Source organism: Tenebrio molitor, chromosome 3 (assembly GCF_963966145.1).
Source record: "Tenebrio molitor chromosome 3, icTenMoli1.1, whole genome shotgun sequence".
NCBI lineage: Eukaryota > Metazoa > Arthropoda > Insecta > Coleoptera > Tenebrionidae > Tenebrio > Tenebrio molitor.
This window is the reverse complement of record NC_091048.1, coordinates 8,586,197-8,602,410: the sequence shown is the minus strand read 5'-3', so window position 1 is coordinate 8,602,410 and position 16,214 is coordinate 8,586,197. Positions and strand designations below refer to the sequence as shown.

General features: G+C 35.3%; 1 protein-coding gene and 3 long non-coding RNA genes across 5 annotated transcripts; all 4 read right to left on the bottom strand.

Annotated features, from left to right (window-relative positions):
* Positions 1 to 675: 675 nt before the first annotated feature.
* Positions 676 to 984, bottom strand: LOC138127226 (uncharacterized). Its single transcript, XR_011158150.1, has 3 exons — positions 918 to 984; positions 793 to 867; positions 676 to 743 (listed from the first exon to the last, which is right to left on the bottom strand). It is a non-coding gene; the product is annotated as an uncharacterized lncRNA (long non-coding RNA).
* A 144-nt stretch (positions 985 to 1,128) lies between these two features.
* LOC138127229 (uncharacterized) lies at positions 1,129 to 7,562 on the bottom strand. The gene is made up of 4 exons (XR_011158154.1): positions 7,508 to 7,562; positions 7,394 to 7,453; positions 7,282 to 7,338; positions 1,129 to 7,202 (listed from the first exon to the last, which is right to left on the bottom strand). It is a non-coding gene; the product is annotated as an uncharacterized lncRNA (long non-coding RNA).
* A 53-nt stretch (positions 7,563 to 7,615) lies between these two features.
* On the bottom strand, positions 7,616 to 8,666 carry LOC138127228 (uncharacterized). 2 transcript variants are annotated; one of them, XR_011158153.1, is made up of 4 exons: positions 8,487 to 8,666; positions 8,212 to 8,402; positions 7,805 to 7,888; positions 7,616 to 7,747 (listed from the first exon to the last, which is right to left on the bottom strand). It is a non-coding gene; the product is annotated as an uncharacterized lncRNA (long non-coding RNA). The 2 variants fall into 2 exon arrangements; XR_011158152.1 differs by having other exon boundaries at positions 8,212 to 8,666.
* A 3,173-nt stretch (positions 8,667 to 11,839) lies between these two features.
* bic (bicaudal) lies at positions 11,840 to 12,725 on the bottom strand. The gene is made up of 2 exons (XM_069043141.1): positions 12,599 to 12,725; positions 11,840 to 12,520 (listed from the first exon to the last, which is right to left on the bottom strand). Exon 2 carries the CDS (start codon positions 12,505 to 12,507, stop codon positions 12,016 to 12,018), a length of 492 nt encoding a protein of 163 aa, XP_068899242.1. The 5' UTR covers positions 12,508 to 12,520; positions 12,599 to 12,725; the 3' UTR covers positions 11,840 to 12,015.
* Between the last annotated feature and the right edge of the window lie 3,489 nt (positions 12,726 to 16,214).

The following is a 16,214-nucleotide window of genomic DNA, read 5'->3' as shown; positions in this document are numbered from 1 at the left end:
AAGATTTTTTTTGTTTCTAAATTTTAGGTTAGCTGCCAACATGCTCCAATTAATTTACACTTTAAAAAAGCACAACAATTGACGGTTTCCAACGCCTTCCCGGCCCAGGATTTCATTTGAAGGGGCGATATTAGTGCTTCATAAATGTGGCATGAGCGAAAGTGCTATTTTAATTTTAACATACCTAATTGGCTATTCTTAAATAAAACAAAGCAATGCCTATTACAACACTCGACACAAAAATAAATCGTAGCTGTTGTCAAATTCAATCATATTTGTGGTAATTTGGGTTCATAAACGCATTCACAAAGCCAAAAGCGCCCATGCGTCCTACAGTGCGTACAGTTATATCTGCAAGTACAGTCGTAGCGCCTGTCTTTAACAGTCCCACATTTGCGCTAACTAGTCCAGCTTGGGTCATTTTCAACCCTCCACTAGTCGCCCCCAAAGTAAAACAGTCTACTACTGCACCAACAACTGTCTGAGCCATCTTTTCATGACCATTCCATATTTGCCCATGCTTGTAGGAGTGTATGGCACACCCTAAATTTGCAAAGTTCCCCACAAATGGGAGAAATCCGACGACGTTTATCATCCAACTCGGACGACTAAACAAAAGCAAAACATTATTATGCTATTGCTTGTAAAATGGTGAGTCTTACAAAACGGAGTCTCCAAGTCTTGCTGTGTAAATAATGACTTGATGGGAAGCTTCTTTAGTCTGCGTCCAAATGGGACTCAAACTAAAAATTATAATCGAAAGATTCAGAAGGTTAGCAGGTGACCACTTACCAGTGTTCGTGGCAGACTTTGGCATAAAAAATTAAACCGCCGATGTACCTCGAAGACGTAGCGACCCAGTTAACACTAAACTTTGTTTGTCAAGACAAAGCGACGATAAATACTTTGATTCTTACCAGCTTGAGTTGTCTTCCATTTTCAGATGAAATTTGTAGACAGGGACAGAGTCAGACACAAAACCATAGATTAAGAGGGGAATAGATAGCCGACTCTCTCAGGTTGAACGGATAACAAGTTTCAGCGCCATCTATAGTTGCCGCAAAAAAGTTAAATCGAGAGTCGGTACAAAGTTGATTAGAGACCTGTAATCGTGTTAAGCCGGCAAAATCGAAACCTGTACTACGCACAGGTTCTTTTTGCAAAAAAAATATTAAGGGCGATAATTAAAAACAAGGTTAAAAAATGTTACAATATTTATTATAAAACAAGTAAGAATACATAAATTGATACACGAGCAAAGATAATGCATGAAAGAACAAGGCGTTTCTACATATAGCTGAATTTAAAAAAAAAATTGAAAATGTAAAAAAAACACGTTTTCCATTTTTGTCATAGTTTGAAAATGGCTGTTTAGAAATAGGTTACAAGTATTTGACGGTATGTCAGTTCATAAATAAATAATTCGATGACATTTTTAAAAATCATTTGATAGGTACTGCCAAGTAGACAATTGACAAATATTTAAAACCAAATTTATTAGGAAATATCTCATTTTCCGTTTTTTTTTAATTCAGCTGTCTAGAGTTATATAATAATAATAATATATAATATATATATATATTAAGCATAACAGACCAGACATTATTATTTTAAATAAACAAAAAGCAAGCATATCTTTTAGATATAGCTGTTCCAAATTCACATCATATAACACAGACATATAACACAAAAATTAATAAATATTAAGAGCTCTCCGTTGCTATCAGAAATCTTTGGTGTTTAGAAAAAATTTCGATTTTACCACTTGTAATTTCAGCAACGGGAATAGTACCGCAATCTCTTTTTAAAAATTTAAAAATTCTGGATTTAGGTAACACATTGGTAGTTGAAATTCAAAAAGGTATATTATTATACTCACGTCACATCGTGAGGAAGTTCCTTAACATTGACACAGTACATAATAAAATATGTTTTTCTACTTCGGGGTCACAATGAGCATTTTGTGACACCGAAAACAGTTTCACAAAGATCAATTTCATAGCATCGTTTCTAGTGATTATTAAATGTTGGGTTCGTATTGATAGTAAATTTCAGTATTAAGTGTGATGTCATTTGAACCTGAATCCATGTTTTGGATCAAAATAAACTAGAGTATTGAAACAACATTTGGGAGACAATTGACATTGCTTCGTCAATACCAACCCAATTCCATTAAAATAAAAGTCAGTAGACAATTATTTTATAAGTAGAAAAAATGGCATGTTACATTGATTGCACAAGACAAGGAACTCGTTCCTTTAGAGCACTCTCGTTCGACAATAGTCTTGTGCAACTCGTATAATATGTACTATTATTGAATTATTGCGTGCTTAAAATGTACAAATCTGTAATGCTTGAGCAGATATTTTATACACTGATATTTGATTTAATTTTTTTGTTCGACATTGTCAGAATTTGAGCAAATCCTATGTGAACGGATTTTGATAAATGTGACAACTTGTCAAAACGAAACGTCAAGCTAATTTTAAAGATTTTAAGCGATTCGGAGCCTTTAAGGAGCCTTCTCCAACCAGTAGGAGTTACAAGACAAAATCACCTTTCACCTAAAGCAATTTTTTTTTTTACAAGCAAACAAAGTCTCTCGAACAAGTTGCTGCGAAATTACGAAGTAAAGGCATGTCCGTAAACAGAAAATTAAATTACTTGGGAAAGAAGGAAGGGGTATTGAGATATTCAAAAGACGTTAATGAAATTACCTCGGAGTTTTTTTTTTCTCTTAATTACCAACACAAAACCATAAAGCCAAGGTTTACTGTAAATTACAAAATTTTGGCTCCATCTACACTGGGTGACCCAAAATTCGCAGAACTCAATGGGGCAATGTCAACTCATGTTAGAATATAATGAGAAATTATAAAAAAAATCTATAGCTCTTAGATTTGAAGATATGGGAGCTCAAAAGGTGCAGCTTTGATCTCGCTTATTTTAAATATTAAAATTTTTTTTGACTATTTGTCTTTTACTAGCCGGTGGCATAATAATTGTAATCAGGTTTGCAATTATTTTCTTCATTATTTCCACCATTTCCAAGTAGTACATGGCTTTGATTTTTCTCTCTAATTTCCATGGATACAACAAAAATGAAATATTTGTCGACTACTGGGATACATACATAATATGTAGAATGTTTTTAAATGTTGCTACATTTAGTGTAACAAATAGGTCCATATCTTCTTGAAAAAAGGAGATTGATTTTTTTAAAACATTTTTACCTGATATTTTAATGTCTACTTAAAAACGTACAGGTAACCTATTCCGCGAATTTTGGAACAGTATATAAACACAGCGATCGTGGATACCGTTTCCTATCAAAAATTTTTAGTTTACTATAAAAAAATGTTCTGACAGAAATGTTAAATAAAATTCCTTTCCAAACTGGTATTAACTTTTTAATCACCTGAAAAAACGTGTATCTGAAATGGAAACTAAAAAAAGCACTGTGTACTTATGTTCCATGAAATTTCATTGTCTCCCGGATTATCTAATTCACGGACAGATTCTGTTGAGGGTTTTGTGGATTCTTTTATGGTAAAAGGAATCTACAAAAAGTGGAAGGAACGTTTTTGCTGTACTTTTTGTGAAGGAATAACGTCCACTGACCAGCAGTCAAAAATTTTAAATGAGGTCATTCGTCAGTTACGAAGTTGTGGTCTGATTGTTTTGGCAACAATATCTGACCAAGGTACTACTAATCAGGCGGTTGTAAATCAACTGATTTCAAGTACGAACAGGCATTTTGCTGAATTAAATGAAGAAAATACGATACAAGGTTATCTAAATGATGAGGTACATTTATTTGATCTTCCCCACTTAATGAAGTGTATTAATTAGGAACATGCTATTAACTAAAGAACTTCATTTTGTTCAGGAAGGTATCGAAAAAGTAGCATCATGGTCTCACATTGTGCGTCTCTATGAGGTAGACAAGAAGCAGGGTGTATACAGTCAGTTAACAAAACTCACCGATGAACATGTAATACTTTCTAATATTAAAAAAATGAAGGGAAAGAACTGTACGCAAGAGTTAGTACAGAACTCCCTGCAGAATCTGCTTTTTACATAAATTCTAAAGGTACTGAGACAGCTGATTTGTTATTATTCTTTGACAAGCTTTTTGGTAGTGTTAATGGTAGTTTTAAGCATCTATCACCTGGAAAAGAACTGCGGAGTCAAAACATGTTTTTTTCTAGAAATCTTGCTTGCCAATTTTTTCATCCATGTTTTTCAATTTGGATATTTTCACTTCGTGGGAACACCGCAATTATTTAATTAAACCAAGATCCTGTCGAAAACTTCTTTTCTTGTATTAGAAGCCCTTGAGTTCGTAATACATATCCTACATGTTCTTTGATTTCGTCTTATAAATTTTTAATTGTGAATAATTTTGTTTAACCAGATTCCGCAGGTGGTAATTGCATAGCCGATACATCAACAGGTGCTTTAGACAATTTACGGTCATTTATGGAGCAGCCAAATACAATTCACGTCCAACCTGAAGTACCCCAATTAGTTATACCTATTTTTATAAAAACGAACTGTGTGACAAATTATGTCTCATCATATGTGGCTGGTTTCGTTGCAAAGAAAATGTAAAAAAAAAATTGTGTGACTTTTATAAGCAAAGAATTTCCTCGGCTGTTCCCAACGACAATTTGAAAGGTGCAATTTAATTCACCCATGTAGTGATTTTACTTTAATTTTTACACAAGTCACACAATATTTGTTGGAAACTATTCCAAAATATATATTATGTTATGGTATCAAACAAAAATTACCTTGAATTTGTGCCGCCAATGTTTTGAAACGATAGAAGAAGCCCATTGAAAATGATAATTGGAAAATATTTAAGGTACACCAATGGAAACCCATGAAATGTCTCTAAAGTAAAAATTTCAAGTTTCACTACTTCCGGCGCCTTTTTAAAAATTTGTTGTAAGCTAATTTTATAACAGGATTCTCATTGGTGTACCTTAAATCTTTTCCAGATAAAGTTTTATTAATTTTTGCTAAATATGAATAAAAAACTGTATTAACACAAACTTTCACAAATAAAAAAACAGTTTCTCTGTGTTGCGTACAAAACATGGCGGCAATATCTGCTTCAAATTCGTTTCGCACGATAGACATCAACTTGGTTTTTATACCGTAACAAAGTATAAATTTTGGAATATTTCCCAACAAACATTTAGTTATTTGCCTAAATATTGCAGTAAAATGACTAGATGGGTGGATTAAATTACAGGCTTCGTACTGTCTTTCCACAATGAGGACATTTTCCTTTAAATTAACTTTGCTGCACATTTTTTCCTTGCACAAATCGCAAGCACCATTCTTTGCCAACACTTTTCTCGCAACAAAACCAGCTACATAAGCCGATGTATAATTTGCCACAACATTTGGAACAACTTCAAAATTTGAAAAACTCAATGGGTCAACCTCTGGTGCCACGCGTTCCAAATTTCTTTGTTCGACAAAGTTCCGTAAATTATCTAAAGAACCTATCGATTCGTCTGATTCACAATTTGCACCGGCGGAATGTGGCGACACAAAATTATTAACAATTAAGGATTTGCAAGAAGTTATAAAAGAAGAACAAGTGGGGTTTGTATTACGAAATCCGTAACTCCTTATGCACGAGAAAAAATTTTCCACCGGATCTTGATTAAAACAACGAGGTGCGAATTTTGTTAAATTGGCTGAAAAAAGTTTTGGAGTTAAGTAAATTAGTCCTCGAAGGGAAAATACCCAATTTTTTAAACATGGCGGTTTTGAAACTCCGGAATGTTCTCCAGTAAAATACATGGAAGAAATTATGGGCAAGCAGGATTGCCAAAACGAAACATGTTCTGATTTTTGTGTCACCACACAACGCAGGTTTTTTCCAGGTGGAGGCAACTGTGCACTACCATTAACACTATCAAACAATTTATCGAAAAATAATAATAAATCAGCTGTATCTACTGCTTTAGGAGTTAAATAAAACTCAGATTCTGGCGTTAGTTCGCTACTTATTCGTGCGGCTACATGCATGGCAGTTCCAACCGTATGACTAAACACTTGCGTGCAGTTTTTCACTTTCATTTTTCTAATTTTTTCAGGAATTACATGCTCATCGGTCAGTTTCACAAACTGACTATAAGCACCGCGGCTCTTATCTAACTGATACAACCGCATCACATGGGACCACGACGCAACTTTTCTTTTGCCTTGTTGAACAAAATGTAAATCTTTATTGAGTAACATGTTCCGAATACACTTCATCAAGTGAGGAAAATCAAACAAATGTACAATCTCTATTCCATCAATTAAGTAACCTTGTATCGAATTTTCTCTTCCTTGTTCCGCAAAATATTTGTTCGTCTCCACTATAAGTCGATTAATGGCAGCTTGATTAGTTGCCCCCTGATCCGATATTGTTGCTACTATCTGCAAACCACACTTTCTCACACGACGAACTACTTCCTTCAAAATGCTCGCCAATTGATCGGTGGAAGTTGTTCCTTCACAAAACGTAAAACAAACAGTTTGCTTCCATTTTTTATGGATTCCCTTTAACATAAAGGTTAAGGCATGATCGGCGAACGCGAGGCGGCGATTCGAACCGCCATAATCTACAAATCCTTCAATTGAATCCGTTCGCGAGTTATGTTGAAGTCCTGGCGACAATGCAACTTCATCGAACATTAAAATACAAATTTTATTAATTGGTTTCATTTTAGAAACACATTTTTCAAGATGAGCAAATATTGACTCATTAATGCCACATTGAAAAGGAATTCGATTAATTAGATCAGTGAGAATTTTTCTTGACGGTAGACTAAAAATTTGAGATAAAAAGCGGTAACTCCTTCCACTCTGTTTATAAATTGACAAAGCAAGAATTTTATCACCAACAGTGAATCTACGTCCCCTGGGTTTATATTTTTGTGTTCGCTTTTGTGATAAAAAAAACTGTGCCGTCACTTCATTTACATCTTTCAAATACGTCAGCATTTCTTCCTTACCTTTCAAAAAATTAAGCTTTCGCCTAACGGAATACTGCTTATTCCTCCACTGCGCAGCAACTTGTTGCAACCTTTTTGCTTTTTTATAAAAATGTCTGGCTTTAGGTGTAAGATCGCATTGGCGTGTAACTCCTGCAGGCAAAAGCAGTCCTCTTGTCTTTTTGTGTATAGGAGAACCTAATAAAAGAAAACAGTTTTAACAAATTGCCATTTAATGTTTCATTCAAATTTATTACACTTTTTTCATTTAACATACCTGATACACGAGGAACTTTTGTCTGACGTCCTCCATATGAAGTTGACGGTTGTGGTACTAAATTAAAAAATTATAATTGAAAAAGAGTAAAGCTAAAAATGAATCAACATACTGTACTCACGATGAATTTCCGACTCACTGGCATAAGAGGTTGATGGTAGTGATTCAACTCCTATAAAATGACAATATTGTAAAACAATACTCGTAAAAAAATACAATAAAATACCTGATAAATAATAATCGACCTGCGGCTCAATGGTATGTGAAGTCGATTCCAGCAGTTCTACAAATTTCAATAAAAAAATTTTAAAGCATAATTGGATTCATCTCTTACTTTGAGTGGGAGTGGCAAACAAAGAAGTTCTCACCATCTTGGTCTGTGGTAAGTATGTCTTTTCAGACTCTTTCACAGACCAGGATTCAGGAGATTGTCCAACGATGGTGGGAGGTAAAGCCTCAAGCGCATCTACATAAAAATAAGTATCAATTAGGTAATTGAACTATCACATAAAAACACACCTACCTTTTATTTTTTCAGGAGTAACATATTTATATTCTTCCTGAGGGTGACTGAAGCAGTCTTCAGGCTTGGAAGATTCCTTAAACCCTGACAAACAAATATAATATAAATATCAATTTTGTAAATTTTTGGTAGTCAAACATACCTACCTGGTAGGAGTTTTTTTACTGGGAAAGCATAATGACTAGTAGCACATAGATTTCATCTTTTTATATAATAATGGTGACTTTTTGTAAATGTAATAAAAAAACTATAATCATGTCAAATGTGGTTACAAATGAAACAATTATTGCAACCTGATAAAGTTTACTGTGTAGACTAAACGTTGCGAAATCGTCGTTATTAGTCGTTAATGTTTCTCAATAAAAAAAGGCCAACAATAAATTAATCAGGACAAACATATATAATACCTGGTAGATTTACTGTAGGTAGCGCATTCTTCAGTAAACGTCCTCTTGCATCTTTACAAATTGGTGCAAAGTGGTTTTCGCAAACAACGAAACTTTTACAAAGAGATTCCGGCTCTAAACCCAGCAGTTTTGGATTTTTAATTCTGTCAATCCAAATGTTTTGAATCCGTCTTTCTCTTGGTATGAAATATCTATGAATAAAACATAGCAATAACAGATTTTTCGGAAAGATTAACTGATTATCAAAGTTTAAAAATTTAATTTTTACAGCCTACCTGCGATTTGAAATATTTTCACATCCGGGTACGCAACACCGCCTCATTTTTTTAACAAATTGTCCAAATAAAGTACTTAAAAATTTAACACAGTCACAAAATCATAAAATCCACTTATATACACTTATCCACTTATACACCCTCTATACACTAAATTGCGTCATTGCGTCGCAACACATTTCTGGGAATTACTAGAAATGTAATAAAAAACATTAAAACTGGGGATTTATCCGGGATGACCAACCATAGGAATTATTAAATTGTGTTGGTAGTAGCTATATTTTTAATTTTTTTTTCTGATCTGAGCGCCATCTGTAGTTGCCGCAAAATATTAAACTTGATTCAAGGTCGTCTATTAGAGTGCCCTACCCCTGCACAAAACACTGTGCTTTTGAGCTACTTAGATTTGATTTGGTAAAGTCCCTAGATATATCTAGTGACTTTACGATTTGGGTAAAAAACATAACCATAAACGCATGCGTACAAAAGAAAATGAAGACCGTATCAGAGAATTTTGATAGAGCACAGGCGTACCAACACACTCGAAACATATTACGGCGGGAAAATTGAAATTGATGGTTTCATTTTTTTTCTAGAAAACTGATTCCTTCAGGTGTACAGTCGCGAACAAAAAAAAGTAGGACAATGTTTTTTCGCTAATGTAAATTTGCTTGCCCTTTCTATGGTTACTATGAAAATACTTATTTATTTATTATTGTAACCCCGGTTTACTCAACTCAATTTTGGCTAAATGTCTTAATAAGACTTGTCCTACTTTTTTTTGTCTGCGACTGTATGTTATCTTTTAAACAGCAACAACTAGAGAGGTACTTATGTATTTCAGGATACGTGTCCGTATCATATTTTTTTATACTGATTTCCATTAAAAAAAAAACATTTGTTCGTTGTCTATTGACCAGTTTTATGTAAATTTTCACGGAAAACCTGCAATTACTGCAAGAACTAAATGATAAGAATATGCATTTATCCTAATTTTTAACTATTTTTTAAAAATTATCACTTTTACGAGTAGTTATAATTTTTTCAAAATACGAAAACGAAAACTATCTGTTGTCTCGAGCGCTGCTGGAGGAAGAGGCCGCTGTCGCGTCTTGGACCTGCCAGCCGCGGCTCTAGCCATCCGTGCTCTAGCCTACACGCAAAGGCGTAGCAAAGGGGGGGGGGGGGGGCAGGTGGGCCCGGCCCATCCCAGTCTTTCTGGCCCACCCCAGAATAAGAGTGAAACTCTTATTAAAAACAAGATACATCTGCAATAATCCCAAAAAAAATCGAACGCAGAAGAAGCTGAAATGAAATAATAAAAAGTTTGGTTTTAGGTGTCTCTATCATTTGTGTCTGTGGTTTAAAATCTGGCCCACCCCAGCAAAAAATCATTGCTACGCTCTTGCGCCTTGCTTACACGGGGTGTGGGTGGTTTCCCCTAATTTCCTAACACTAACTAACTAACCACACTACTGCTCGATGACAAAGTCTGTCCACCTAGCCGGTGGTCTCCACATGCGCTAAAGTCTTCTAGTGGCCTCTGGTGCTTGTGGGTGTACCGCATGCACTCGGATACTCTGCTTACTGACTCCAGCTCAGCGACAGGACCTGAGTTTCTTTCGCTCAGGCCTGTCTTTCAGAGGCATTCTTCTCGCCCATTGACTATTCGCTGTCTTGATTCTCTTCGACCAACACCTTGTCGAAGTTCTTCTGCTTCTTCTCGAGATCGGTCACCTTCTCTAGGTCAACTGTGGTGTCTACGTTCTCCGCTGCGACCTTCTTGCTTCGTTCCAATTTGTCGTTGACCGCTGTCAACTCTTCGATGGTGAAGTCATTATTGCTCTGCTCTACGTCGATTTCTTCTTCTGGCTTCGCGCAGACCTTGCTCCTTCGACCTTTCGTACGCACTGCCGTGGTGTCGCGCCTGGTGCACGCTATTTTCTCGCTCCTCAAATGTCTCTGGGAGTCGAGATACCGGGGGGCTCTGAGCTCGATCTGCGCTTGCATTTGCAACTCCTCGGACATGTTCGTTGGCAGCACAGTCACCTGTTCCATCCGGGACGCCATTGCGCTCCTGCAGGTGCAGGATCACTCCGGGATCGGTCCCCTCCGTTTTCGGGACGATTCTGCTTGATTTGCTGTTGCTGCGGTTCGCTTTGGCTCTGCTGCGTGGGACCTCCAAGGCGGATTCCCGTCATGTTCTGCTGGGGGCCGTCTGGGGGTCCGGACTTGATGCCGTGAGCCTGTACATATTTTGGTTGTCCTAGCACTCCTTGGGACTGGAAAGGGATCGACGGCGGCGTCGAACATTACGGAGTCTCATCCGGACGCTCTTCTTGCCCCGCATTCATCATCCGGTTAAATTCCCCTGTGGGGACTCTCATTGACTTGGAAGAAGCGGTAACCACGTGGTGACTTTTGTTGGTTCCTTTGAACTCTTGGGGACTCTGATGTTGGGCTGTGCTATTCTGTTCTAACATACTCATAAACATTTTGCACTGATCCACTTTCATTTGTTTAGAAGCACGAGCCGCCACTGCTTTATCTATTCAAAGCACTCATAGTCATAGATATCTTTCTCAAGCTAATTTTCAAAATTTAACTCAATGACAAAAATAATTTCTCCCTAAAACTAGATTTTACCAGTACATACTAACAAAAATTCTGCAAAACTGTAAATGTGAATTTTAAAAACATGACGCAACACGTCGTCAACGCAACATTGAACACACAGTAGATCATTGACGTCCACTAAAAATTTAAAGTGTTGTTATAACTTTATTGCAACTCTTTTACTTTCAAAGTTATTTTGAAAACACCTCTGTTACCACATCCTGTTGTTCAAATTGGAATCGGTGGCAGCAAAGCTGCAGATAACCAAAAATGTTTGTAAACTGAAATGAGATTGGAGAAGAAAATGTAGTAAAAGTGTTCCTTAGTTTCGAATGAATTAAATGAACAAGTTGATTTTCAGCATTTGTTCTATGCTTGATGCTTTATTTAACATGATTATATTCGAGTGTTAAATTTTTGATACAAGAAATGTCAAATATTTGAATATTGCCGCTTATTAGGTATACACATATCCATTTCCTAAATTTAGCACTGGCTATTTTTAAATTAGTGTTTTTCACTTTGTCAAAAATAAATAACTCGTCCTTATTTGTTGAGTTTTGTACAATGTATGAGCATGGCACACAAAAATTGAATAAACCAGCTAACCTTAAAAATTGCTTAGTGTATTTTGCAAACATTGTTACAGATGAAACATTTGTTGCCTTATTAAAGATACAAACACGACAAGAAAATGATGATTTTGGCTGAAATTCATTGTCAAGAAATAACAATAGTTGTATTAGAATATTCATGTATTTCCTATCAAATATTCTATACAAGATGCAAGTCTAATTTTAACAAAAAAATTTGGTAAATATTAGTTGACACATTTCCACCAAACACCATGAAATGTGCACAAAAACACGTAAGTCAGACCAAAAAATGAGCTCCCTAAGCTGAAATATATGAATTAGTTTTCCTTGGGCTTCTCTTCCCCTTCTTTCTTTGCAACTTCAGCCTTTGACGCTTCATCAAAGTTTTCAACTAGATCTGGCAAATCTTCCTCGTCTTCGGAGACGATTCTCCCCAATCCCGTGTTAGCAACCGTGCTTGCTAGTCTCTTGAGCTGATTGAGTCCCTCGGGTCCCAGCTGACTTAAAATACCCGGTAACATTTCTGTGATCTGTTTGTTTTCACCGTGGCCGGTGATGGCGAAAGTGTTTGCTGCTAGAGACGCTTGAGCCTTGGGATTGTTGAAGTGGATAACAGTTCCGTCGTCCTTGATCATGTTTACTTCTTCGATACCTGGTATCGTATTTACGGATAACTTTTTGAGGGAGGACTGCAGTTTTTTGTCGTCGGTCGCTTGGGTCGAGTGGACGACCTTCTTTTTGCGCCTTGGGGTGCCCTTACCGCCGATCCTCACCTGCGATTGCAACTTCTTCAACTTTTCTGTGTTCATTTTGATAGATGCTCTAAAACCACTCCCCGTTAAACACTGCACGACTGACAATTCGTCAAATGTTTATATCAAACGTTTTATTATTATTTACCAGTCTTTTTCTAAGATGTTAACAAAGCACATGTGCTTTGAAACCGGTACGACAAAAAGGAAAATGGTTGACTTCCTACTTGCGCGAATCAGACCGATTTGGGTTAGCTCTGGACGCGCGGTAAATTCAAATTCGAGAGACAAAAATTGAAATTTTGACGACATTGTCAACAAATTATATTAATAATAGTAAAAAAGAACGACCACTCGGTACAGAAATTTAATGTATAACGTGTTCACTCGTGTTCTAATGCTGTTGCCGATTATAATTAATATTGAGATTTAAACGGGAATTACTGGTTGCATAACTTACTCGTTGAATACCTTTAAAAAAACTAAGGAATCTTGTCCCTTGTCCATTCAACATGAATCATTCACGAATCATATTTTTCTACGATTTTGTCAAATAAATTCCACGTCATCATTAGTTTTAGATTCGTTGAGAAACATAAAGGTATAGTCCTTGTATCTTCGTAAGGAATTTTGACTAAAGCCCTAAATAAACCGAACAAAGACCCTACTTAAAGAAATGTATTGTCATATTGTGCCTGTCAATCACTAGACGGTCTCCCACAAATATTTTGAATACTACCTCAGGTAATTTTTTTCTCCGAGACCGCCTAGTGATTGACAGGTTTATACCTACAATATCACAATAAATTTCTTTAAGTAGGGTCTTTGTTCGGTTTATTTATGACTTAAGTCAGAATTCCTTACGAGGATGCAAGTACTATAAAGAAATATTCTTTGATTAAGTCTTAACTTTACGTAGGTACACAATGTACCGGGTGAGATAAGTTTTATCGTCAGTGCGAAAACATCCACTTCTAATGAATTTAAAATTTTCAAAAAGTTTAGGAATGATTGTGTATCACCCTAGAACAGTGTAAAAATTTCAAAATTTTTAATAAAACAGGTAAAGATTTTGTTTTAATTCAATAACTGCTACATTAATTTATATAATTTTTCATTGAGAGTCCTTTCAAACATTCAGGAAAAATTTGGTGTCATTGAAATCGGTTTTTGAAATAAATGGAATTTGATATTAAAGCCTAAAATTTAGCTATGATTTATTATTAAATTGGGCGGTCAGTTCCACAAAAGTAGTTGACGTAGGTTATTTATGGTACCCTTTAGGGACTTAAGAATTACTAGAAAAGTGGTCAACAGATGTTCCCAGCAATGAGATATTTATTTATGACACTGCAGTTGTAAATCTTGGTCATTTTTCGCTCTTAATGTTAAAATTGGAATAATTCAAAAACGAATAATTTTCTTTTGATGCGAATTTCGTAAATGTGTTCTTTTAAATAATTGTGAATTATGAGCGTGTACGAAAAAAATTTTTTTTTTTTGCTCAAAATCGATTTTTTAAATTTTATGGCTCTGAATTAAGTGATAAGTGAAAATTGATTACACACATTTGAAGTCTTATATCAAGGGAATGTAACCCTAATGTTTCTTAATTTTTACTAATTTTTTAATAGGGTTAATCGTGCTGACGATAAAACTCATCTCACCCGGTACATTCAAATGCAAAAAAAGAGACAAGAAGTTTTCGACTGCTTGGTTCAGTTTTTCGATTTTGGTTGGCAGCCGACTACGACTGTACTTTTGGTTGCCTAGCCGAATGCAAAAAAAGTGAGAAGAAGTTGTCGGTATTTAACATTTTGATGAAAAACAATTACAGGAAACTGTTTTTGCATTCGACTCACAGATTCGACTGTAAGTACACAATTAATTAATAACTACTGAATGATTATGAAAAACTATACCTAAATTTGTGTTACTTACCCATAGCCATTTGCACCGAAGCTTGGTTTAAAAATAAGGGAGGTCGGTGCAAACGGCCTTAAAAACTATTTTTGAGTAATTACACGGTAATTACTTAATTATCAATAATGATCTTTGATAAATATAATATGATTCTTAAATTTAAGGCTGTTGTGAAGTGGTAGGCAAAATCGAGGAAAAGTGGTGTAAACGGGGATCGTGTTTCAGCCCACATGTTTAACTTTGAAAAAGCGGTCGACGTGTCTACATATCGGTAATATCTGTATCAGTGACGCTATACGTTGACAGATTTTTAATAGTTATTTATTTAACGAGTTCGTGTGTAATTTTGGATTTTTTTGGCATGAGCGGACCAGTTTAAAACTCGAGTGAAACGACAGTTTTAAAGGTCCACGAGTGCCAAAAAAAGCCCAAATTACACAAGAACGAGTTAAATACAACGTTTTTTTGTTCGACGAGCCCCTTAAAGGCTCCAAATCGCTAAAAATCTTTAAAATTAGCTTGACGTTTCGTTTTGACAAGTTGTCAAATTTATCAAAATCCGTTCACACAGGAGAAAATTCTCAAATTCTGACAGTGTCGAACAAAAAAAATATTTGTATATTGGAAAAAATACGTATTAATGCTAAAAACGGGAATCGTCATAGCTCTCTCGAAAATAAGATTTTTATATTGAAATTACACTCAATGTATATGCCGTTCACGATTATTTTAAACACGCAGGAGGCCGCGATATTTTTTTGTTAGATTGGCGTCAGGTCCTGTCATATGACGTTTCGTTTTTAAATATTCGCATTGTTGTCAATTCCGTCATTAATTTATTTAATAAGAATTTACCCAGAACTGCCCTACAAATATGTATGTTTCATTTCAATTACAATTTTACGATTATTGTTCCTAATGCGTTCAATTATTTAAAAAATGTAACAACTTGGGAGCAGTGTTCGGTTGAATTATAACCTAAAATAGATTTATTAAGACAAATCACAATACTGCCAACTAAAATGTCAGATTTTCATAGATAGTCCGAATTTGAAATAATCGTGAATGGTTTATATAGCTGTTAAAGCTATGCTTTTGTTTATACCGGGTGTAGAATTGGTTTACGAGACATAGGATTTTACATGTAAAAATAAAGAGTTTCAATTATTGGCTCCCCTAATAATTTTATGCCAAAATAGTTAAAATGAAAGTTAGAGAGAATTAAAAATACTGTCTAATTCCACTCTTTGTTTTTTTCTAACATCTTGTGGTACTGAAAGAAAAGCAAGAAAGGAGTTAACACAAAAAAGTAGCACTAGCCATGAAATTTGACTTTTAAAATACTATGTATTTGTCGGATGGTTTCTCTATTATTTAATTGTCTTTTAATTTGCCCTTCAAATGAAGTCGTACAGAATTACAGGATGAATGAAAAGGTATCTTCCATTAAATGCTCAAACCTCTCTACAATTCTTCCAATTGTTTCTGTGGCAGGAATTGATCGGTCTGGGAAACTTGAAGCAAGTGTTGCTTGGAAGTTGTTTAAAAAAGATCCTCCATAATAACATTTAAAGAAAGAAATAACGGGTGACTATTAAAATTTTCACTTGGAGTTGGCTTTGAACGAGTTTTTATTTTTTCTGTTACTTTAGACACACACAAGAACGAACGACAAATGTCAGTCAGTACAATTGAATCATAGTTTTGAAATGTCAAACTTGTCAGTGTCTAAGGTGCAACGGAAAACAAAGAATGATCCATAGCCAACCCTAAGTGAAAATTTTAAGAGTCACCCGTTACAATTTCATGCTTAGTAGTACTTTTTACTGTTTTTGTGTCAA